The sequence below is a fragment of the Brassica rapa genome, unplaced genomic scaffold (assembly GCF_000309985.2).
Source record: "Brassica rapa cultivar Chiifu-401-42 unplaced genomic scaffold, CAAS_Brap_v3.01 Scaffold0086, whole genome shotgun sequence".
Classification (NCBI taxonomy): domain Eukaryota; kingdom Viridiplantae; phylum Streptophyta; class Magnoliopsida; order Brassicales; family Brassicaceae; genus Brassica; species Brassica rapa.
The window spans coordinates 1-26066 of record NW_022610031.1 but is presented as its reverse complement, the minus strand read 5'-3'; the positions used below and the strand labels follow the sequence as shown (position 1 = coordinate 26066).

The 26066-nt window shown below is 47.2% G+C and overlaps 3 protein-coding genes across 3 annotated transcripts; all 3 read left to right on the top strand.

The window, feature by feature from the left end:
- The first annotated feature begins 510 nt into the window (after positions 1–510).
- Positions 511–3941, top strand: LOC117129733 (putative cytochrome c biosynthesis ccmC-like mitochondrial protein). The gene has a single exon (XM_033283008.1). The coding sequence runs from the start codon at positions 565–567 to the stop codon at positions 1306–1308; it is 744 nt and encodes a 247-aa protein (XP_033138899.1). The 5' UTR covers positions 511–564; the 3' UTR covers positions 1309–3941.
- A 12562-nt stretch (positions 3942–16503) lies between these two features.
- LOC117129736 lies at positions 16504–17828 on the top strand. Its single transcript, XM_033283010.1, has 2 exons — positions 16504–17620; positions 17788–17828. The coding sequence occupies exons 1-2, from the start codon at positions 16504–16506 to the stop codon at positions 17826–17828; spliced, it is 1158 nt and encodes a 385-aa protein (XP_033138901.1).
- A 285-nt stretch (positions 17829–18113) lies between these two features.
- LOC117129735 lies at positions 18114–18760 on the top strand (the record flags this gene model as incomplete). The annotated part of the gene is made up of 1 exon (XM_033283009.1): positions 18114–18760. A coding segment is annotated over exon 1 (366 nt), but the record flags the coding sequence as incomplete, so codon positions are not given.
- Positions 18761–26066: the final 7306 nt, after the last annotated feature.

The window sequence follows — 26066 nt, the reverse complement described above, 5'->3', positions numbered from 1 at the left end:
CAAGAAATAAAAGAAAGGATAAAAGAAAGGCGAAGGAGGATTTCTTGAGAAATCTTGTAGTTGAGGAAGTGGAAAAGTATCTAGACAAATATAAAAAAAATTTCATGTCCGAGTTCCCTCCGAAGTCACCCTTATATAGAAACGACAAGTTTCTTGAGCAAGGTGAGCGCTCAACTTCTACAGGATGCCGTATTGCCAAATACGGCAGACCCGGCAGCTATGCAATTACTTCATTCAGTCCACAATAATTTGGTGTCCGATTTTCGGCTAGTGGACAGCTATACCAATAATCCTCTATACAGTTGTATAAGATTTTTTCTAAAGGATTATCGGTGAGCAAGAATTCAAATGTAGTTTTTAGTTTCGTTAGTTAACCTACCTTTTTCTTTTGGTGGTGAGTTTCCTTTTTTATTTTTTTCGCTATGCGCCGCTACGCCAGCAAGGAGTGCCACGCACAAGCAGAGCGAAAACAAACAAAGCAGGGTATTCGTTGGGGGAAATCCTTTGATTGCGTATTATAGATCCATGTCTTTCTTGTTCCACTAGCTAGGACAAAATTTGCACATGTCCGTTCCGTTATTACAACCTTCTTTTTTGATGTCAAAGACCAGAAGCTACGCGCAAATTCTCATTGGGTCTTGGTTGTTCTTAACAGCGATGGCTATTCATTTAAGTCTTGGGGTAGCACCACTAGATCTTCAACAAGGTGGAAATTCTCGTATTCTCTATGTACATGTTCCTGCGGCTCGGATGAGTATTATTGTTTATATCGCCACGGCTATAAACACTTTCTTGTTCCTATTAACAAAACATCCCCTTTATCTTCGCTCTTCCGGAACCGGTATAGAAATGGGTGCTTTTTTTACGTTGTTTACCTTAGTTACTGGGGGGTTTCGGGGAAGACCAATGTGGGGGACCTTTTGGGTGTGGGATGCTCGTTTGACCTCTGTATTCATCTCGTTTCTTATTTACCTGGGTGCACTGCGTTTTCAAAAGCTTCCTGTCGAACCGGCTTCTATTTCAATTCGTGCTGGACCGATCGATATACCAATAATAAAGTCTTCAGTCAACTGGTGGAATACATCGCATCAACCTGGGAGCATTAGCCGATCTGGTACATCAATACATGTTCCTATGCCCATTCCAATCTTGTCTAACTTTGCTAACTTCCCCTTCTCAACCCGTATCTTGTTTGTTCTGGAAACACGTCTTCCTATTCCATCTTTTCTCGAATCTCCTATAACGGAAGAAATTGAAGCTCGAGAAGGAATACCAAAACCTAGTTCACTCGCTTGCATCCATGGCTGAATGGTTAAAGCGCCCAACCTAATAAAGAGGAAAGTAGGTTCGATTCCTGCTGGATGCACTTGGAACGTTCAGTTCCATTGCAACGAACAGAAGAGAAGAGATAGTTCGCCCTTATCCCCATTACTCTACCGGAACAGTCATACAAAGCTTTCGCTGTCAATAAAGACCATATAGGTTAAGATAGTCGGGACGAACCCACCCTAATAATAGAAGGTTTGACCCCCCTTGATTAATCCTAATCCACGTCTCAATTAAGTAGCTATCTTAACAGATCAGTGAAGAAGAGACAATAAAGTTTCTAGTACCAGGTTTGACAAGTCAGGGGTTCCTCCAAAGGCGTTCCTCGGGCGAAATTCTCTTTCCTCTCAGGCCACCAGGAGCTTCTAACGAACCAGGTCCGATGGTTGGCGTCCAGTGTGACGAACACCGGATTTCTCCTTGAATAGGAGGCATCATACCCAATTACTCCCCCTTTAAGGTAGTCATTTATTGTGGCCTAAACCAACTACTGTGGTGCCTCCTTTGGCAACACAACCAAAACACATTTCTTGTGCTCAGTCGTGCGGGAAGGCTAGTAAGACCTCTCTCCACCGAGGTCTGCTGCTATTGAATCACCTGTACTTGAATATGTAGATTCTTTCTCCTACTAGTGAAGAAGATTGCATGCTTGAAGCAAGATCGATATCTCCCGAGGTATTTCTTACTCGACTAAAAGGAGAGGGTGAAAGCTTTCATTTAAAGGTAAAGGGAAGGGAGGAGGACAAGTAGATCTTATCCTGCGTGCAGTAAGTATGAAGAAGAGAGCCAGGTCCAGAGTAGCGTGTTGACTCGAGTTCTTTGAACAAGCTCTCCACATCAATTCTGAATTGACGATGCAATGCTACTATTCTGCAGAAGACCGAAAGTGCCAAGAAGAAAGATTAGTGAAAGAGTTTTCTCGCTAGACGATTCTGTAGAAAATAGAGATCATAGATCTGGTGCGTCTTAGCATGGAACGGACTTTCCCCAATCGAGAAGAAGAATTTAATACAATCGAAGCACTCATTGCTGACGTTTACCGCTTTCTAGGCCCAACGCATAAACTTTACTGGAGTCCGAGAAGATCAAGAAAAATGCATCCGGTGGTGGTGATCAGAGCTGAATCTCATTCTTTTTCTTTAAGCATACGTCAGGTGTACTGACTCAATCAACCTATCGGCCTACAAAGGCTCTCCATTCTATACCCCTAGCCCTACATTACCACTCTTACCATTATCTTAAAGATAAGGACCAATGGCAAGCAGATTCAAGTCAGTCGGTCATAAGTATTTAACAAAGACAATTGTAAGGTCTACAAGCCTCCTCCCTATTACTTCAAACTGAAACAGAATCAAGGGAGATATGAAAGAAATGAAAAGAAGATGTCAGTCCCTCTCCTTTCAGTCGAGTTCCGTTGGACCTCTCACTTGAACAAGATTACTAATAAGAAAGAGAAGAGAAGGACCTTAGGCCAGTAAGTTCATCCTATCCACCACTTGAAAAATGAACACAGGAAAGGGAATAAGAAAGAATAAACTGCTGACGCAGCTGAAATGCACTAAAAAGGAGAATGTACTCTCGCTTTTTCGTTCCGAGGAATGAGAGGAGGTATCCAAGTAGTTAGCGAGACTTCAAGACCAGCAGCCGATAAGAAGGTCAGAGTCACAATCGCTTTCTCAATTGACACTGCGCCAGAATCTACCACCCCATTCATTGACTATCTCACCTCACCTCCAATGGGTCTGGGCGCTTAGCAGCCCCTACTTTCACATTTCTTCCTATGAAACTACTTGGTCTACTTCCATTTAGACTGAGATGGCGTCTTTTTCGACGGATTGATCCGGACTTCCCCACTTCAACACTCGCAGGAAAGAAAAGACCAGAATCCTACTGAAGCTGCTAACAGAGACTGAGCAGATATAGACCTATGAGATTTGTACACTTCGGCTTGGCACCTTCCTTTCATTCCGTAAGGGGCTACTAAAGCTAATAGGTGCCTTCCCTTAGACTTCTGTCTTTTCTCTTCGGGTAAGCTCGAGGAACGCCTCACCTCTTCTTTCTTCCGATCTTGGTACTCGACCTGGAGATGCCAGTTTAAGCAGTTCTTTCGGATGGAGAGCCTCTTGCTGGGGATTCCTTTGATGAGTCCGCTTTAACCAAAAAGGGGGTGGTTCGGCTACCGGTTTCGTCGTCTTTGCTTTGACTTCCCTGCCCTTGCGAGTAATAAATACCTGCTTGTGCTTCTCCTGCTGGCTCGGATGCTTCAGGTTATGGGGTAAACTAAATCGGTGAAATTTGAGCTTAGACTGTTCATTGCGTGAATGACCGATAGCACGAACTTTCTTTTACCAAACAGGGTCAATCATATCAAACAAAATAGTCCATACTTTCGGCATGAAGCCAGCCGGAATGTGGGAGATCTTATAGGTCTTCATTACCTCTTGACTTTCATAGGGTCACCTTGACCGGGCTCTTCACCATAGAACTTTGACTCGAAAAACTGGAGCACAGCTATACTTTCATCGCTTTAACCCTACTTATTTGTTATTGCTATGAATGTTCTGGGTCATATGCTGAATCGAGGTGCCGAGGAAAACCAGTTTGGATATCATCACCGCTGTTCGCGCCTCAGATTGACACACCTTTGTTTCGCGGATGATCTGCTTATATTTGCCGAAGGTTCTCCCCGTTCAGTGGCTGGTGTACTCTCCATTCTGGATCAGTTCAAACAGATGTCGGGTCTTGCCATCAACATACAGCCACAAACAGCCCACGACGTCCTGTGTGTGCTGGCGGATATCCATGGACGTACTGTGTGTACTGAACAGACAGCCCATTTGGGACAAAATCACCCAAACAGTCCACGGGAAGGGCCAGCATGCTGAGTCCAAGGACCAACGTGCTGATATGTGTACTGACGGACAGCCACGGACGTCCTGTGTGTGTTGACGGACACAAATGGACACACACGGACAGCCACAGACGTCCTGTGTGTGCTGGCGGACACCCACGGACGTCCTGTGTGTACTGAACAGACAGCCCACGAGGGCCAAATTCACCCGAACAGTCAACAAGAAGGGTCAGCGTGCGGAGTCCAAGGACCAACGTGCTTATATGTGTACTGATGGACAGCCACGGACGTCATGTGTGTGCTGACGGACACACACGTCCATACACGTACAGCCACGAATGTCCTGTGTGTGCTGACGGACAGACACGGACAGACACGGATGTCCTGTGTGTGCTGACGAACACCCACTGACGTCCTGTGTGTGCTGACGGACACCCACGGACGTTCTGTGTGTGCTGACAGACACACACAGACGTCCTGTGTGTGCTGACGGACAGCTACAAACAGCCACAGACGTCCTGTGTGTGCTGGCGGACACCCACGGACGTCCTGTGTGTACTGAACAGACAGCCCACGAGGGCCAAATTACCTGAACAGTCCACAGGAAGGGTCAGCGTGCGGAGTCAAAGGACCAACGTGCTGATATGTGTACTGATGGACAGCCACAGACGTCATGTGTGTGCTGACAGACACACACGGACACACACGCACAGCAACGAACGTCCTGTGTGTGCTGACGGACACACACGGATGTCCTGTGTGTGCTGACGGACTCCCACAGACGTCCTGTGTGTACTGAACAGACAGCCCACGTGGGTCAAAATCATCCAAACAGTCCACGGGAAGGGCCAGCGTACTGAGTCCAAGGACCAGCGTGCTGATATGTATACTGATGGACAGCCATGGACGTCCTGTGTGTGCTGACGGACACACACGGACCGCCACGGACGTCCTGTGTGTGCTGGCGGACACCCACGACGTCCTGTGTGTACTGAACAGATAGCCCACGTGGGCCAAAATCACCCAAACAGTCACGGGAAGGGCCAGCGTGCAGAGTCCAAGGACCAACGTGCTGATATGTGAACTGATGGACAGCCACAGACGTCCTGTGTGTGCTGACGGACACACACGTACAGCCACGGACATCCTGTGTATGCTTACCGACATCCACGAACATCCTGTGTGTGCTGACAGACACACACGGACACACACGGATGTCCTGTGTGTGCTGACAGACAGCCACAAACAGCCACGGATTTTGTCTGTGTGTGCTGGCGTGTCACGCCCCCAATCCTGGAAAGGATTTTCGGGACGGCCATGGTTCGAGGAAACGTACAAGCCAGTCTAGGACATCAAGGCAAGCGTTCCATGGTCGAGAAAGAAGGTTAAGGACATAAGGAAACTTAGACTTAACCTTATACAAGATAAGAGACAGCTAGGACGAGTAAGACGGTAACTTGACGAAGTGGACGAGTAGCTCGGCCAGCTCAATGAAGCTAGGTTTAGTTCACTCCAGCTCAGTCCCTACTAAGTCAGCTCCACTAGCTGGACTACTATCTCACCCAACTGAGGCAGCTGAGAGTCAGCTCACCTCAGCTAGACGGACTGTTCGGGATTTAGGCCGATGGTCCGGGTCCGGGTCAGTGACAGGCTGTGAGGTCCGGCCATGAGGCCATGGGATGTTGGGTCTTTGGGCAAGGCCGTGGGCTAAGTCCAGGAGGCTTGGGGCGTGGGTTGGGCTTATGACCGACCCCAAACCCAATCAGAAAGGGCGAAGGGATGCAAGTGGCCGAAAGGGGACAACCCTTGGCCGATGGTGCCCATTCGCTAGCAAGTTGTGCCTGTTCGTGGGGCAAGACTTACCCCCTCGTTTTCTATAAATATGGGGGCTCTCTGGTAGATTTCATTATCCATGGAAAACGTAGAGAGAGAGAGAGAGAGAGAGAGAGTCTGGCCAAGAGATCGGCCGGAAAAGGGCCGGTCGTGGTGGTTTTGTATCTCCGGCAAGGAGAACGGTTTAGGAGAGAGGAGGCCGTGTGTTATGAATACCCAAGGCGTAGAGAAGGGTCTGGAGAAGGACTCGAAAGCCGTGGTTCAGTATGATAGGGTCAGTGGGGTAACCACCGACTCATCGGCTAAAACAATCGGACAGTCCGAACCGGTCTAGCCATGGGCGTTTGGATAGACAGCCACAAACAGCCACGGACGTCCTGTGTGTGCTGGCGTGTCACGGACCCCAATCCTGGAAAGGATTTCGGGACGGCCATGGTTCGAGGAAACGTACAAGCCAGTCTTAGGACATCAAGGCAAGCGTTCCATGGTCGAGAAAGAAGGTTAAGGACATAAGGAAACTTAGACTTAACCTTATACAAGCTAAGAGACAACTAGGACGAGTAAGACGGTAACTTGACGAAGTGGACGAGTAGCTCGGCCAGCTCAATTAAGCTAGGTTTAGTTCACTCCAGCTCAGTCCCTACTAAGTCAGCTCCACTAGCTGGACTACTATCTCACCCAGCTGAGGCAGCTGAGAGTCAGCTCACCTCAGCTAGACGGACTGTTCGGGATTTAGGCCGATGGTCCGGGTCCGGGTCAGTGACAGGTTGTGAGGTCCGGCCATGAGGCCATGGGCTGTTGGGTCTTTGGGCAAGGCCGTGGGCTAAGTCCAGGAGGCTTGGGGCGTGGGTTGGGCTTATGACTGACCCCAAACCCAATCAGAAAGGGCGAAGGGATGCAAGTGGCCGAAAGGGGACAACCCTTGGCCGATGGTGCCCATTCGCTAGCAAGTCGTGCCTGTTCGTGGGCAAGACTTACCCCCTCGTTTTCTATAAATATGGGGGCTCTCTGGTCGATTTCATTATCCAATTCCAGAGTAAAATACTCATGGAAAAACGTAGAGAGAGAGAGAGAGAGAGAGTTCTGGCCAAGAGATCGGCCGGAAAAGGGCCGGTCGTGGTGTTTTTGTATCTCCGGCAAGGAGAACGGTTTAGGAGAGAGGAGGCCGTGTGTTATGAATACCCAAGGCGTAGAGAAGGGTCTGGAGAAGGACTCGAAAGCCGTGGTTCAGTCTGATAGGGTCAGTGGGTAACCACCGACTCATCGGCTAAAACAATCGGACAGTCTGAACCGGTCTAGCCATGGGCGTTTGGATTGTGTCCTATTCTTCTTATTCTTTTCATCCAATTCTTCTTCTACTCCTTCTGTACATTGGCGTGGCCTTGTTGATGTGTTGGGATTGGTTATAACCGTGGTTCTGGTTGAGTAATGCGGTCGCGGTCCATAACCGACGAGTTAGGCACGCACATGGTCTAAACCGGCCTCAGGTGATCCGATTGGATAGGGGCGGTTCAGTTCTGTTCTGAACGGTTGCAACCCTTCCCTGAACAGTCACAATGGTTCATGACTTGTGTAGGTTAAGGCGTGGTCCTTTGGCCATAGGCTGGACACACGCACGGACCAGACAGTCCATACGGACGGTTAGGTCGAACGGTTGGAGCATCTGAATGGGTGCGAGATGCCAAGGGTCATGAGTTGCCAAGAGGCACGAGTGTCCAAAGGGTACTAGTTCCCAAAGGGTGTGAGTTCCAAACGGTGCCATTGGTTCAAGGCTTAGGCCGAACCAGGTGGACAGTCCGCGGCTGCATAGTTGAACGGCGGACGGTTAGTTTAACCGGAGTGTTGTGTCGCAAGGTCTGAATGGTTGCAAGGCAATCCGGTTTGGTCTTGGGCCTTACTCTCTGGTATTGATCCAGGCTTTGGGTCGGATCAGGTAAGAAGGTCTGTGAGCCTTTGGTCCAGACTTATAACTGGTCGATCGCACTTAGATCTTAACCATGCGGTTAGACGGGACTATGGATGATCCGGGTATGGTTGGATGGCTTTAGCCGCAAAGGCTAAGTGGGATATCTTACAATAAACCTTGGGTTGGTGAGTAGGATAGGCGCCATATGCATTATGTAGGGCGTAGACCCACATGATGGCAATGGAAGGCCGGTTATATCAGTACCTGCTAAGTAGACGATGGCTTATCAAGTCTGGCTGTCGGATCATGTTTCATGACGATGGTTCGATGGCCGAGCACTAGTATGGATATTCAGGTTGCTGGAGTAAGAGTATTGATGTGATGCTTCTAGATATCAACCTTGGTGTTGATAGTTTCGAGATTGGCTAAGAGTCATGATGAAGTGTATGGCTAGTACTATGTGTCGTAGACCATAGATACTGAGCCTAAGTGTGATTGTTCAAGGAAGGCCGTGTAAGATCTGATCATGGTTGAGTATGGACGACCTGACCTCTGAATGATGGTTCAAGGTGTCGGAACTAATCTGATTAAGGAATGCATCGTTTGGTATGAACAAATCATATATGTTGTTTGGGTTAAGTCCCAAAGCCGGTCAGGCCAGATGATGACTCATCAGTTCCAAGTCATGTGAGGATGGTTGGTTGATTGACTTAGGATCTAATGAGATTTGTCAGTCCAGAATATGGATTGGGTACTATTGCCTATATGGCAAGGGGATGTTTGAGTGTGCATGAGCCGAGAAAGGCCAGATGCAAACCCTTATCCTTTCAAAGACTTCTCAAAGATTACTTATGTCTGTGGGGATGGTTGGTTGAATGACTAAGTACCTAGGGGAGTTGTTTGATGCAGGAATCAAGATAAGGACCTTAAGTAAGATCATTGAGTGATCGTGGTCCAGCTGTCAAGCAAGAGCAATTCGAGTCAATGGAGGGCCAATGAGCTAATAAGCTCCGTAGATGTGGCAAAGGTATGATCTAGCATTTACTTATGTAGAGGAAACTCATGATGTTCGTTCCAATCAATGTAAGAACATGATCTTAACTACTGTAGTATAATGGGGATTGAGGGTATATTAAAATTGCTCTGTGAATGGTGTGAGGCATTCGCAAAAGTAAGACGCCTTGGATAATGGTACGGGACGTTTCCAAGTGTGTGGTCAAACCGAGATCTTACTCATCTAGGTATCCACTGGAACTGGAAGTATTGAAGTTATTGGCAATCCCATGAGGGATGTTATGGGGACGTTCTTTGTGGTGTGGTCATGCACTGAGATAGTTTCCACAAGTGGATTTGTGGTGTGGAAACACACGTACTTTTCGACACAGAGCTACACATAGTTTGTGAGTCCGGGACTGGTCGGAAAGAGTCTGTTCTGTCTGAGTTCTGGGGATTATTCGGACTAGTGAGGCATCCGTGGGCAAATTATGCATTCACTACGGCTCATGAAAAATATCCCGGTGTGGATCCAGAGAGAAATCTGCCTGTAGATCTGATCGAGAAAAAATATCCACGCGCCTACAGAATCACGAGATGATCCTAGGCATGAATCTGGTTGGGAAAGTATCGGACCACTCTCGATTGCCACAAAGTTCGTGTGCAATTGGAGACTGGAGCTCACCCGATCCAGTACCAAAGTCTGAGTCTGAGTCTGGCTCTTAGGAAAGTAGGGGTGTCAGTAGTCCAAGTGAATTGGATGCTTAGACAGGTTGTGAAGTATTTTTGACCACAACTACCACTACGGAGCACGGCAATTCTGTTGATCTGTCTGGGATCTCGTTGGTATCGAGATCCATTGTCTGAGTCCGGCTTTAAGGAAAGTAGTGGTGTCAGCATTCCGTGTGGATCAGATGCTTAGACGGGATTGTGAAGTATTTTTTTTACCACAATTACCACTATGGAGCGCGGCAAATTCTGGTGATCTAAAGATCTGTTTGAGGACCCACTTGGTGTCTGAGTTCCCAGATGTGTTCCGTTCGCTACAGAGTCTCCCCTCTGGTAGGTCGGATCCATTTATGATTGAACTGGAACCAGGGACAGCACCACTGTCCTAGAGTCTGTTTCTTTCGGCTCCGACTGAGATGGCAGAGCCGAAGTTGACCACGTCGAGAGAGGACCATGGTCGCAGGTACAACCAAGTCGGAGTTTGACCTAAGGTTGAGAATGATCAAGTCCAAAAAAAAAGGACGAGGATCAGCCCACGACCTTCGGAGATGGACCTATGGTCGGGGTGAAACGGTCGAGTCCCTGAGTGGACCAGAACCAGAGTACGATCGAGTCCAAGGAAGGACCAGGATCGAATTATGACAAAGTCCAGTGAAGGATAGAAAGAATCAAGTCTGAGGCGTTTTTAGTCTGGAGGACAAAGATCGCAATGTGGCCAAGCCTGAAAGGGTTGTGGCGGTTAAGGGGATGATCCCAGTACGTTGTGCTGAGGTTATGAGCCTTATTGTCCATGAAGGACAAAAGAACCACAATAATCTGTTAGGACTCGTTGTAGGATAGCAGCCTAAAGATTAGAACAAGTTCGTGAGGACTTGACTGGTACATCGAGTGGTTGGGGATTGCCAAATCTACTAAGGCTCGAGTATGCGCCTGTTCCTAGGGACTGATTATGATCTAGTCTTGGACTATGATCAGAGAAAGAATAAAATCTGAAGAGATGCTATTCAAAGGAAAGACATAGACTTGTTGGATACTAGGACCGCAACCTGGAGATTTCAGCCAGTGACACAAGGAATGTCTTTGGATGGATTTTCAAGTATCACTTGAATGGGTGCTTGATGGACCCTCGACTGTGGTCAAAGTAGACAAGTAAGGGTGCCATCAGCGAAACCAGAAAGGACCACTTGATAGGATTTTTGTGGTTAAATCCTTATCAAGTTGGGGGAGACTTGTACAACGATGGTCAAAGGAAAATTGATCAACGAAGTGGTGATTCGGTGGTTTTAATCAAGCTTGTTCTATTCTCTGATCAAGACTAGAATAATTTTGTTTGGAATATTTGTCTTGGGACAAGGTATAATCATCACGGATTCGAGCCGAATCCATTACAAGTGGGGGACTTGTCACGCCCCCAATCCTGGAACGGATTGTCGGGACGGCCATGGTTCGAGGAAACGTACAAGCCAGTCTTAGGACATCAAGGCCAGCGTTCCATGGTCGAGAAAGATGGTTAAGGACATAAGGAAACTTAGACTTAACCTATATAACAAGCTAAGAGACAGCTAGGACGAGTAAGACGGTAACTGGACGAAGTAAAGTAGCTCGGCCAGCTCAATGAAGCTAGGTTTGGTTCACTCCAGCTCAGTCCTATAAGTCAGCTCCACTATCTGGACAACTAGCTCACCCAGCTGAGGCAGCTGAGAGTCAGCTCACCTCAGCTAGACGGACTGTTCGGGCTTTAGGCGATGGTCCGGTCCGGGTCAGGGCCGGCTGTGAGGTCCGGCCATGAGGCCATGGGCTGTTGGGTCTTTGGGAAGGCCGTGGGCTAAGTCAGGAGGCTTGGGGCGTGGGTTGGGCTTATGACCGACCCCAAACCCAATCGAAGGGCGAAGGGATGGAAGTGGCCGTAAAAAGGGACAACCTTGGCCGATGGTGTGCCCATTCGCTAGCAAGTCTACCTGTTCGTGGGGCAAACTTACCCCTCGTTTTATATACATATGGGGCTCTCTGGTCGATTTCTATCCAATTCCAGAGTAAAATACTCATGGAAAAACGTAGAGAGAGAGAGAGAGAGAGAGAGAGTTCTGGCCAAGAGATCGGCCGAAAAAGGGCGGTCTGGTGGTTTTGTATCTCCGGCAAGGAGAACGGTTTAGGGAGAGGAGGCCGGTGTGTTGATGAATACCCAAGCGTAGAGAAGGGTCTGGAGAAGGATCGAAAGCCGTGGGTTCAGTCTATAGGGTCAGTCGGGTAACCACCGACTCAATCGGCTAAGACAATCGGACAGTCTGAACCGGGGTCTAGCCATGGGCGTTTGGATTGTGTCCTATTCTTCTTATTGTTTCTTTCATCCAATTCTTCTGCTACTCCTTCTGTAATTGGCTTGGCCTTGTTGATGTGTTGGGATTTGTTATAACATTGGTTCTGGTTGAGTAATGAAGTCGCGGTCCATAACCGTTGGGTTAGGCGCGGCATGGTCTAAACCGGCCTCAGGTGATCCGATTGGATAGGGGGGTTCTGTTCTGAACGGTTTCAACCCTTCAGTGAACAGTCACAATGTTCATGCATTGTGTAAGTTAAGGCATGGTCTTTGGCCATAGGCGGACACACGCACGGACCAGACAGCCATATGGACTGTTAAGTCGAACGGTTGGAGCATCTGAATGGGTGCGAGATGCCAAGGGTCATGAGTTGCCAAGGGCACGAGTTGTCCAAAGTGTACTAGTTCCCAAAGGGTGTGAGTTCCAAACGGTGCCATTGGTTCAAGGCTTAGGCCGAACCAAGGGGACAGTCCGCGGCTGCATAGTCGAACGGACGGACGGTTAGTTTAACCGAAGTGTTGTGTCGCAAGGTCTGATTGGTTGCAAGGCAATCCGGTTTGGTCTTGGGCCTTACTCTCTGGTATGGATCCAGGCTTTGGGTCGGATCAGGTAAGAAGGTCCGTGAGCCTTTGGGCCCGACTTATAACTGGTCGATCGCACCTAGATCTTAACCAGACGGTTAGACGACACTATGGATGATCCGGCTATGGTTGGACGGCTTTAGCCGCAAAGGCTAAGTGGGATATCTTACAATAAACCTTGGGTTGGTGAGTAGGATAGGCGCCATATGCATTATGTAGGGCGTAGACCCACATGATGGCAATGGAAGGCCGGTTATATCAGTACCTGCTAAGTAGACGATGGCTTATCAAGTCTGGTGGTCGGATCATGTTTCATGACGATCGTTCGATGGCCGAGCACTAGTATGGATAGTCACGTTGCTGGAGTAAGAGTATTGATGTGATGCTTCTAGATATAAACCTTGGTGTTGATAGCTTCGAGATTGGCTAAGAGTCATGACGAAGTGTATGGCTAGTACTATGAGTCGTAGACCATAGATACTGAGCCTAAGTGTGATTGTTCAAGGAAGGCCGTGTAAGATCTGATCATGGTTGAGTATGGACGACCTGACCTCTGAATGATGGTTCAAGGTGTCGGAACTAATCTGATTAAGGAATGCATCGTTTGGTATGAGCAAATCATATATGTTGTTTGGGTTAAGTCCCAAAGCCGGTCAGGCCAGATGATGACTCATCAGTTCCAAGTCATGTGAGGATGGTTGGTTGATTGACTTAGGATCTAATGAGATTTGTCAGTCCAGAATATGGATTGGGTACTATTGCCTATATGGCAAGGGGATGTTTGAGTGTGCATGAGCCGAGAAAGGCCAGATGCAAACCCTAATCCTTTCAAAGACTTCTCAAAGATTACTTATGTCTGTGGGGATGGTTGGTTGAATGACTAAGTACCTAGGGGAGTTGTTTGATGCAGGAATCAAGATAAGGACCTTAAGTAAGATCCTTGAGTGATCGTGGTCCAGCTGTCAAGCAAGAGAAATTCGAGTCAATGGAGGACCAATGAGCTAATAAGCCCGTAGATGTGGCAAAGGTATGATCTAGCATTTACTTATGTAGATATAGATAGAATGGTTTAGGGGAATGGAACCTCAGAATTGTATGGCTTGGTTTGGGTTTAGGATTGACCTTTAAGCTAATTGGTAGTTGAGTAAACTGACCAAGGCTAAGGTGACTCGACCAGCCAAGTGTTAGATTGGTTTTAGACCAATGGTTAACTACAAAATAATCCACTGCGTATCTGTTGAAAGGATCTAGGCTATTAATGACTAGGGATGTCGTAGAAACCCTTAAAAAAAAATATTATTATTTAGAGGTCGTACCGCGGGCAATGGATGGTCGAAGAATTGATCATGGGTGAACCATAAGCTGCTGGACCATGGTTAGAAAAGTGTTAGATTGATCAGAAGGATGTTTTGGAAGCATAACATTTTTGGAAGCACGACGGTTTAGAAGCTCGACGTTTCAGAAACCCGTCATTTCTTAGCCACTAAGTTTTCTGCAAAACTTAATGGCTATCACCAGAATATCATTTGGAAGATATTATAAGTTGGAAGCAGGACGGGAGTTAAGCACGACGGGAAGTAAGCACGACGGGAAAACCCGAAGTTTGGCGAAAACCCTAATTTTGGTATTATCGATTTTTCGAGGAAGCCGGAGGCTCGAGAAATATTTTCCATCAAGGTCAGGATTCACTTGGAGTTTATTAAAAATATTCATCTCATCAGAACGGGCGTAGAAAAATATTCGGGATTGATCGCGGGACGAAAATTCATCGGAAGGGTCGAAATCAGTCGAATGGACCGAGAAGCTCGAGCTGGCCTTATCTATGAGATAAGGACGTGATGTAACCTGCCTGGCATGGTATGTGGCAAGGGAAGCAGGAGGTGTTGAAGCCCAGGAGAGCACAGCATGCTGATTGACACCCAGAAGCACGAGGTGCCGCGAAACCTGCGATCGGAGCATGCTGAGCGACATGTGTGCGCTGAGTGTCAATCTGGATGAGGTCAGGCCGTGGATCAGACATCTGGAGGGCATGGTGTCACTCTGCATGATGTCCTGGTCATGCCATCAGACATGTGGAGCACGAGGTGCCGCGACGCATGCGTCCGGAGCCATGCGAGGCGACACACGGGCTGCCACACGGCTTGTTTCTGATTGGTTGCTGCATCCTATATAAACCCCACGACCCCAGCTCATTTCAAACCATCCAGCACACCTGAAACTCAGAGAAAAACGTGAGAGAGAAAGCTAGAGAAAGAAAGTTCGAGTTTCGATCATTTTCGAGTCTTTTCGGCAGTTTTCGAGAACAGTTGTTCTACTCGATTCGAGTCTACATCTATGAGAGGTTCTGCTCGACTCAAGATCAGTTCAGAAGTGGGTATACTTGTGAAGGTCAAGAAAGGGTTCGGAACGCAGAAGACGGATTCGGGGTCAAGGCCACGGTCAACCAAAAGCTGTGAGTTATAATCAATTGATTGCTGAGTTGTTTTTATGCAGGGTCCCGTTACTTGGAAGTTGGATCACGGCAGGAGGCCAGGTCTAACTGAGTAACGGTTTGAGTAGTTAATAATTGAGGTTATGTTGATTAAGTTGATAGCATGCTTAGTTATTGCTTGAGAACCGTAGTAGCATGCTAATGGTTAGGTTGATTGGTTAGTTAGCGAATGCAGAATGCTTAGATGATATCGCTAAGTTGTGGATAGTTAGGTATTCTGGAATTAGTCTTTATGCTAGATTCTGGAATGTGGTTGATTGTGTTGTGATTATTACTTGAAACCTTGTGTTATTTTTACCGGGTTTAGTATTAATCGTATATTGGCCGATAGCATTTGTGTAACCCACAATGCTAGGCATATTGGGGTGAGTTAGTGTTCCTTCAGACCTCGTACCCGGCGGGTTCAAGGAAACCCCTTATTCGCTGGATCGGGAAGACTCAGACGAACGGTGTCATGTACTATGGCTGAGTATTACACGACGGTGTAATGGGACAGTGACCCGAAGGACTGTGGGCTGTCGCGCGGTGACCCGAAGGACTGTGGGCCGCGGTCGGTTGAAAGTTCCTTCTTCCGGCCTTTGTGGTAGGGAGATAGGATATTGCCGATAGTGAAGGAGGAACCTAACGTCACCAGGGCCCGAGTTTGTTATATATATTATATCGTGTTTTGGGTTGTTAAACCCTGGTTTAAATCGAGTTTGAGTTTGGTGATAAGCTAGTAATTAGCGTAATGCTAGTTATCTTGCTATGGTTTACCGCTGCGTATTTCGAATATTGCTTATTGTTATTAAATTGTGTTGTTAGGTGAACCTCTCGCTTTAGATTGTTTGGGGTGGGATAGCGAGGGGTTGTATTTGTTAGTGGGGGATTGTAACTCGCTGAGTAATGCTAGATTACTCACTCCTCACTCGTTGTTGTTTTCAGGTGACCAGTAGTGAGCTCGTAGAAAGCGCGGGAGGCTAGGCTGGCTGGTGTAGATTTGCATCTTTTTGCTTAAGACGCTTTCAGACTATAAGTATGTACTTTCGCTTTCTTGGCATGCCACCACTTGTATAATATTTTGTGTATTGTAAACCAGATATTATATAAGATAAATAAAGCGAATGTTTTGTGAAACTGCCTTGTTGTTCTGATATTAGCTTGTCCGAGCTAACACAACGTCAGATTGGAGTACGGGTTGAGAAGCCTTAGGCTTTGGTCTGACGGGACGTGTTAGTGGGCGGCCTGGCCTAGTTACAAATTGCACTTTTTGTAACTTTGGCTGGATTGTCCGTTAACCCGTCTTGTAGCGCTCCTGAGCCTTGGTAGACGGTCGGGCCGTCGGTCATGTTCTTGTTTGATTGTTGGCCGGTGGTTTGACCTATGCCTAGAACGGTTCGGGGGTGTTACAGAGGTGGTATCAGAGCATGGTTTCGTCCATGCGTGACACAAGTGTTTTTTTAACGGTTTTATCGAGTCAAAGGAGTCGCAAAAAGATGATTAGGAAACCAGCCGCTTCCCGTGGTAGGAATATGACTTACCCTTTTTATTGTGTGCAGATGGCTAATCGCGGGACAGGTGATGATGGACGAGGTCGGATATGGGGAGAGGGTATGGATTGGACAGGCGGAGGATTGGGTCACAGATCAGATCAGGATAATGGAAATGGCATTAGTGAGATGTTTGGACACGATAGGAGCCCTCTGCAGAGAACAAGATCTTTTCCTGTTTACGGTAACATGACTAGAGTGAGAGAAGACAGTATGGCGAGTATTGGCCCAAGTCGTAATTGGGACCAGAGACATCAACATGATCAATCCGCTCAATCAAACCCAAGGCCAGATCAGAACCGTGCCACCGAAAGACCACAAGATCATGGAACCGAAAACACCTTGAAGCTTTTACATGACGTGATGACCGAGGCACTTGGTAACCAAGGCAGGCGTACTCAACCCCCTGAAGTTTCCAAGCTATTATCTACCATGAAGAACATTGGATCCTACAAGTTCAAAGGAGGATCCGATCCTATTGAGGCCGACAAGTGGATTACTATGATGGAGAAGAATTTTGAAGCCATGGAGTGCCCGGAGGAGTATAAGAAGAAGATCGCTGTGTACTACTTGGAAGGCGACGCCACAGGATGGTGGGACAGCATAGACAGACAGCGTGGACACAACATCACATCATGGGAGTCGTTCAAGGGAGAGTTTGAGAGGAAATACTTTCCTCCAGAAGCAAAGCATCGATTGGAGCGCCAGTTCATGAACCTTGTTCAAGGAGATAGGCCAGTGAGGAGTTACGAATCTGAGTTCACAAGGTTGAGGCGACATGTCTTTGATGGGCGTGAAGATGAAGCAACTATGATCCGTAACTTTATGTACGGATTGAAGCCGGAGCTTGGAAGTCGTTTAGCTGGAAGCAACTTTAGCAGCTTATCTGAGCTAGTGGAAAAAGCTGTTAATGTTGAAACTGTATTGGAGGCTGAAAGGAAGACCTTACCACATTCTGGTGGACACACCAAGTTTAGCCAAGGAGAAAGGCCAAATTTCAACAAGGGTCCAAGATCTTACAAAGGAAAAGGGCGAGGATTTGGAGGCCAAGCCAACAATCGTGGTAACACTGTGGTGTGTTACATATGTGATCAACCGGGACATATTTCTAAGTTTTGTCCCAACAGACAACGGAGTAACCAGCAGGGTTATTCATCTATAAGGATGGAAGATGTTACTTGTTTCTCTTGCGGTATGAAGGGCCATTATGCATCGTCATGTCCAAACAAGCCAATCCCTGCGACCCCTCTCGCAATCCGAGCTCCTCCTAGCCGTCCAGCTATTGAGCCAGCACCAAAGAAGCAAAACCTAGGAGGTAGAGTTTATGCCTTAGGTGTAGAAAACCCAGACAATGCAGGACCGTCAAGCGGTCCCATCACAGGTATTGTGGGTGCTTAACCTCTTCTTTTTATTGAATGGAAATTTAGTTTCTGGAATCTAGTTAGTATGCTGGTTAGGTATAGATTGCTTGATCGCTAGGTTGCGCGTTTAGAAATTTAGGATGATGATTGATGGTTGTGAGAATTTTGATTAGTATTTTTGTGATTAAGATATTGTTGATTGGATTACTGTGGCAGGAACCATACATGTTGCTGGTAAACCCACACATGTATTGTTCGACTCGGGGGCAACACATAGTTTTGTGACCCCTGAAGTAGCTGCCCGGTTTTGGGATTGTTTTGTGGTTGACAGGATAGACGTGGCCGTTTTGACCCCCGCAGACCGAACCCTTCAAGCAAATCAGTGTATCAAGAATGTTCCATTGGTCATTCAAGGCAAAGAGTTTGTGGCAGATCTGTTAGTCGTGCCTTTGAAAGGGTACGAGGTAATCCTTGGAATGGATTGGTTATCGAGCTACGGAGTTCAGATCGACTGTGGAAAGGGAAGGTTGTTGTTCGGCAGAGGTAAACGACCAGAGATGGTATACTATGGAATCAGTCCTAGTATGACCGTGTCTTTAGTAGCAGCGATGAGAGTACAAGATTTGTTTCAAGACGGGGATGTATATTTGGTGACCTTATCGGTTAGTGGAGGAGCCACTAATGATGAAGTTAAGGTCGAAGACATAGAAGTGGTCCAAGAGTTTGAGGATATCTTTGCACCACTAAAGGAATTACCTCCACCTCGGAGTAATCCCTTTACCATTACTTTGGAGCCTGAAGCAAAACCTATAGCTAAGGCACCATATCGGATGGCACCTGCGGAATTAGCCGAGCTAAAGAAACAATTGGAAGATCTATTGGAAAAGGGATTCATCCGGTCGAGCTCTTCACCTTGGGGAGCTCCTGTGTTATTTGTGAAGAAGAAGGATGGAAGCATGAGGTTGTGTATCGATTATCGTGGTATCAACAACATCACGATAAAAGATAAGTATCCTCTTCCGAGGATAGACGAGTTGTTAGACCAACTAAAGGGAGCTAGTTGGTTTTCGAAGATTGATTTGGCATCAGGGTATCACCAAATTCCTATTGCCAAGTCAGACATTATGAAGACGGCGTTTCGGACGAGGTATGGGCAGTACGAGTTTGTAGTTATGCCCTTTGGTCTCACAAACGCGCCTGCGGCTTTCATGCGTTTGATGAATGAAGTGTTTCACGACTATCTCGACAAGTTCGTGATCATTTTCATTGATGACATCCTGGTGTACTCGAGAAGTAAGGAAGAGCACAAAGAGCATCTGAGACTGGTTATGGAGAGGTTACGGAATCAGAAGCTATTTGCCAAGTCCAGCAAGTGCTCGTTTTGGAAGAGAGAGATAGGATTTCTGGGTCACATAGTATCAGGAGAGGGCGTGGCTGCTGATCCAGAAAAGGTCCAAGCCATACGAGAATGGCCTCGACCTACCACTGTGACAGAAGTGAGGAGTTTTCTCGGACTTGCGGGCTATTATCGGAAGTTTGTTAAGGACTTTTCCTCCATTGCAAAGCCTTTAACTAAACTTACCGGTAAAGGAGTTCCTTTCTTATGGGTGGAAGAAACCGAGAGGGCATTCAAGAAGTTGAAGGAAGCTCTCACGACCGCACCTGTGTTAGCTTTGCCCGAGCAAGGTAAACCTTACACGGTTTACACGGATGCTTCACGCGTTGGGTTAGGTTGTGTTCTTATGCAAGATGGGCGAGTCATTGCATATGCTTCGCGACAACTACGGAAGCATGAGGATAACTACAGTACACATGACTTGGAGTTAGCGGCCGTGGTGTTCGCTTTGCGAATTTGGAGATCTTACTTGTACGGGGAAGAAGTGGAGGTATACACGGACCACCAAAGTCTTAAATACCTCTTCACTCAGCCAGATCTCAACCTGCGCCAGCGTAGGTGGATGGAGTTTGTGGCAGACTACGACATACGGATTCGCTACCATCCTGGTAAAGCGAATGTTGTTGCGGACGCCTTAAGTCGAAGAAAGTTGGACGCAGATTTAGAGAAAGAAGTGGAGCTATTGAACCAGGAGTTGAAACAAGTGAAGTTGGTCGTTTTGGAAGGGCAGACAAGCGAGCCATTGGGACTTCAAGCGGTGAATCAGGCCAGCTTGATTCAGAGAATTCGAGAAGAACAACTTAAGGATGAGAAGTTACTGAAGATTGCTGAAGAACTCAAAGGACAAGCCGGGCCAAATAATGCGGGATACTACTTGGCGGAGGACGGAACCTTGCTAATTAATGGGAGGATCACGGTTCCTAAAGGACAAGGGCTGAGAGATGAGATACTAAGGATTGCACATCATTCTTTACTCAGTATCCATCCTGGAAGTTCGAAGATGTACCGAGACGTGAGAAGATACTATCATTGGCCGGGCATGAAGAGATCAGTAGCACAATGGGTTGCTCAGTGTGCAACTTGTCAACAAGTCAAGGTGGAACATCAAGTTCCAGGAGGATTGTTGCAGAGTCTTCCGATACCTCAATGGAAATGGGACTCTATTTCCATGGATTTCATCACCGGATTACCTACTGCTCCAGGTAGATCGAACAACTCGATATGGGTGATTGTGGATAGGTTAACCAAGGTCACACACTTGTTGCCTATGCGGGACACTGATAAAGTTGAAGTTTTGGCCGAGCTGTACATCGACCAAATCGTGAAGTTACATGGTGTACCCTCAGACATCGTCTCAGATCGCGATCCAAGGTTCACGGCATCATTTGGGAAGCACTGCAAGAAGCCTTGGGAACTAAACTGTACAGAAGCACGGCGTTCCATCCAGAAACAGATGGCCAAACGGAAAGGACCATTCGGACCATCGAGGACATGCTGCGGATGTGTATTCTCGATTGGGCAGGAACTTGGGAGAAGCATTTACCGTTGGTTGAGTTCTCGTATAACAACAGTCATCATTCGAGCATAGGGATGTCACCTTATGAAGCATTATACGGAAGGCCATGCAAGACGCCTATGTGTTGGACGGAAGTGGGCGAAAGAAGAATGTTTGGGTCACCTATTGTTCAGGAGACCATGATTAAACTGGAGACGATTCAGGCCAACATGAAGAAGGCTCAAGACCGTCAGAAGAAGTACGCAGACCAGTCAAGAAGAGAAGTAACTTTTGAGATAGGAGATTGGGTCTATTTGAAGGTTACTGCACAGAAAGGGAAGGACAGATTTGGCAAGGGCGGGAAACTTGCGGTCAGGTTCATTGGTCCGTACAGATCATCGGGAAAGTTGGTGAGGTAGCTTACCGATTGGATCTGCCAGCAGATATGCATCTACATCCAGTATTCCATGTTTCCATGCTTCGGAAACATATACGGGATCCAAGTGCTGTTGAACCCGAGAGAATCGAGGAGTTGGAGACAAACCTTACGTATCCGGAAGGACCAATCAGATTAGGAGAACGGCGTATTCGGAAGCTCAAAAAGCGTGAGATTGCTCAAGTACAAGTGTTCTGGGGAAGACAAAACAGGATTCATGTTACTTGGCAGGATGAAGCGAGATTTAAAACCGATCACCCGGAGTTATTCCGAGAGGACGTTGTAATGAAAGAAGGAGGCCCCTCAGAGCCATAGAATTCGAGGACGAATTCTGTTAACGGGGGGAGAATGTAGAAACCCTTAAAAAATATATATATTATTATTTAGTGGTCGTACTGCGGGCAATGGATGGTCGAAGAATTGATCATGGGTGAACCATAAGCTGCTGGACCATGGTTAGAAAAGTGTTAGATTGATCAGAAGGATGTTTTGGAAGCATAACATTTTTGGAAGCACGATGGTTTAGAAGCTCGACGTTTCAGAAACCCGTCATTTCTTAGCCACTAAGTTTTCTGCAAAACTTAATGGCTATCACCAGAATATCATTTGGAAGATATTATAAGTTGGAAGCAGGACGGGAGTTAAGCAGGACGGGAAGTAAGCACGACGGGATCGAAGCACGACGGGAAAACCCGAAGTTTGGCGAAAACCCTAATTTTGGTATTATCGATTTTTCGAGGAAGCCGGAGGCTCGAGAAATATTTTCCATCAAGGTCAGGATTCACTTGGAGTTTATTAAAAATATTCATCTCATCAGAACGGGCGTAGAAAAATATTCGGGATTGATCGCGGGACGAAAATTCATCGGAAGGGTCGAAATCAGTCGAATGGACCGAGAAGCTCGAGCTGGCCTTATCTATGAGATAAGGACGTGATGTAACCTGCCTTGCATGGTATGTGGCAAGGGAAGCAGGAGGTGTTGAAGCCCAGGAGAGCACAGCATGCTGATTGACACCCAGAAGCACGAGGTGCCGCGAAACCTGCGATCGGAGCATGCTGAGCGACATGTGTGCGCTGAGTGTCAATCTGGATGAGGTCAGGCCGTGGATCAGACATCTGTAGGGCATGGTGTCACTCTGCATGATGTCCTGGTCATGCCATCAGACATGTGGAGCACGAGGTGCGGCGACGCATGCGTCCGGGGCCATGCGAGGCGACACACGGGCTGCCACACGGCTTGTTCTGATTGGTTGCTGCATCCTATATAAACCCCACGACCCCAGCTCATTTCAAACCATCCAGCACACCTGAAACTCAGAGAAAAACGTGAGAGAGAAAGCTAGAGAAAGAAAGTTCGAGTTTCGATCGTTTTCGAGTCTTTTCGGCAGTTTTCGAGAACAGTTATTCTACTCGATTCGAGTCTACATCTAAGAGAGGTTCTGCTCGACTCAAGATCAGTTCAGAAGTGGGTCTACTTGTGAAGGTCGGGAAAGGGTTCGGAACGCAGAAGACGGGTTTGGGGTCAAGGCCACGGTCAACCAAAAACTGTGAGTTATAATCAATTGATTGCTGAGTTGTTTTTATGCAGGGTCCCGTTACTTGGAAGTTGGATCATGGCAGGAGGCCAGGTCTAACTGAGTAACGGTTTGAGTAGTTAATAATTGAGGTTATGTTGATTAAGTTGATAGCATGCTTAGTTATTGCTTGAGAACCGTAGTAGCATGCTAATGGTTAGGTTGATTGGTTAGTTAGCGAATGCAGAATGCTTAGATGATATCGCTAAGTTGTGGATAGTTAGGTATTCTGGAATTAGTCTTTATGCTAGATTCTGGAATGTGGTTGATTGTGTTGTGATTATTACTTGAAACCTTGTGTTATTTTTACCGGGTTTAGTATTAATCGTATATTGGCCGATAGCATTTGTGTAACCCACAATGCTAGGCATATTGGGGTGAGTTAGTGTTCCTTCAGACCTCGTACCCGGCGGGTTCAAGGAAACCCCTTATTCGCTGGATCGGGAAGACTCAGACGAACGGTGTCATGTACTATGGCTGAGTATTACACGACGGTGTAATGGGACAGTGACCCGAAGGACTGTGGGCTGTCGCGCGGTGACCCGAAGGACTGTGGGCCGCGGTCGGTTGAAAGTTCCTTCTTCCGGCCTTTGTGGTAGGGAGATAGGATATTGCCGATAGTGAAGGAGGAACCTAACGTCACCAGGGCCCGAGTTTGTTATATATATTATATCGTGTTTTGGGTTGTTAAACCCTGGTTTAAATCGAGTTTGAGTTTGGTGATAAGCTAGTAATTAGCGTAATGCTAGTTATCTTGCTATGGTTTACCGCTGCGTATTTCGAATATTGCTTATTGTTATTAAATTGTGTTGTTAGGTGAACCTCTCGCTTTAGATTGTTTGGGGTGGGATAGCGAGGGGTTGTATTTGTTAGTGGGGGATTGTAACTCGCTGAGTAATGCTAGATTACTCACTCCTCACTCGTTGTTGTTTTCAGGTGACCAGTAGTGAGCTCGTAGAAAGCGCGGGAGGCTAGGCTGGCTGGTGTAGATTTGCATCTTTTTGCTTAAGACGCTTTCAGACTATAAGTATGTACTTTCGCTTTCTTGGCATGCCACCACTTGTATAATATTTTGTGTATTGTAAACCAGATATTATATAAGATAAATAAAGCGAATGTTTTGTGAAACTGCCTTGTTGTTCTGATATTAGCTTGTCCGAGCTAACACAACGTCAGATTGGAGTACGGGTTGAGAAGCCTTAGGCTTTGGTCTGACGGGACGTGTTAGTGGGCGGCCTGGCCTAGTTACAAATTGCACTTTTTGTAACTTTGGCTGGATTGTCCGTTAACCCATCTTGTAGCGCTCCTGAGCCTTGGTAGACGGTCGGGCCGTCGGTCATGTTCTTGTTTGATTGTTGGCCGGTGGTTTGACCTATGCCTAGAAGGGTTCGGGGGTGTTACAGATGTAGCATCGCCGATCCTAGGTAGGATCGTTGGGACGAGCCATGGTGCGAGGAGACGCACCAGACAGGTCATTTGGCCTAATGACAAGCGTATCATGGCTCAAATAAGAAGGTTAAGGATATCAGGAAGCTGAGCCTTAACCAGGATGGATGGAAGAAAGCTTAGGAGACTTGCCGAGTAATCTAGCAGCTGGATAAGGTCGGGTACAAGCTCAACCAGCTGGGGACAGTGTGAAACCAGATCATACGGTCCTTGGTAGCTCACTGGATCTGATAGGTTAGCTCACTCAGCTGAGGCCAGCTAGTGGCCAGCTCAACTCAGCTCGGTGAAGTGTTATGGTCCGGGCCGGCTTGGCCGGGTCATGGGCGGTTATGGGCTGGAGGGGTCTTGGCCTGAACCACCCAGGGTCCGTGGGGTCTTGGCCTTGGGCAAGGGACTCTGGAAAAGATTATGGGCCTGATTTTCGAACAGCCCAAAGGAAAGGAAGAGCAGTTGGGCGGTTACTCCCGAAAAAGTGCAAAGGGGCAGTTTTGTGCCCTTTCTCTTTAACTGCTTGGTCGATTTCTCCAGGGTAGTTGGGGTTGGCTTTCTCTATAAATAGAGAGTCCCTGGCACAGAAAATGGCACGAAATTCCTTAGGCAAAGCTCTGCCAAACTCATAAAAGAAAGAAAGAAAGAGAGAGACCGGCGGTTAGAGAAGAGAACCGTGTGTGGTGGTGTTGGCTTGCCGGCGTGTTCTGAGTGTGGGAAGGCCAGGCCGTGAAGATGGATACCAGACAAAAAGACAAGGAGAAGGAGAAGGAGAGAACGCCTAAGGTTAGTGGTGTAGACTGCAAGGAACGGCCCCGGGCCTGCGGATGATCCGTGCGGCCTTGCGGCCGGTTCTCTTGGCAGATGCATCCATTCTCTTTACTTCTTCTGGATAGCCTGTTCTACAGTGTGTTGTGATGTTATTGGATTGATTCAGACAGGGAACACTGTACCAAGGCCATGGCCGGTCCAGGGATAAAGTCCTAGGCATTGGCCGGACTGATCTATGGTCGGATCTCACATTCCGGGTCGGTTCCGTTGAGATCTGACTATGGGAATCTCTTAGTTGGGAATTATCATGAATTGTCATGCATTTTATTTAGTTTTTGGGAATTTATCTGTGTATGTCCAAATTGGACAGATCCTAGTTCTTAAGGGCCGAACCATGCCATTCTAGACTTGTTGCTTAGGTTATCGGCCATATGTGTTCATGATGTGATTTATGTGGTTTCAGGACCAGACTTGGACCGTGGTAAAGGAAAGGTACGTGAAGTCTCAGGCCATGGGAAGATGTGTGGTGAATGGGTCCTTGTTGATAAGCGTGTAGTATTGATAGCCTATTGTGCAACTTGTGAACTTATGATAGACTAAGTGTGTAAACTAGTAGATGAACTTATGAATGATGTATGGATCTCATTATGTTATATATATACAATCTGTTTGCCCCTTATGTTTGTTTGTCCTTGAATGTTATACTCGAACCGTCACCTAAAGGAACTCGGAATCATTGTATAAGAACGGATGTTAAGGCCGCGGTTCATGTTGGGCTTAAAGAGCGGGAACGGGCCTTACAAGGGAAGTCTTTAGCTAAGATCTAAGTTAGCCCTCGCCTTTAGGGATATTATTAATAAAGGGCGAAAATTAAGAGGTTCAGCCAGGAAGTGGACCGAGCGACGTGAGGCATAGACCGCAGCTAGGCAGCCGGGATCGGGTCTTACATGGCGGACACCCATGGACGTCCTGTGTGTACTGAACAGACAGCCCACTTGGGACAAAATCACCCAACAGTCCACGGGAAGGGCCAGCATGCTGA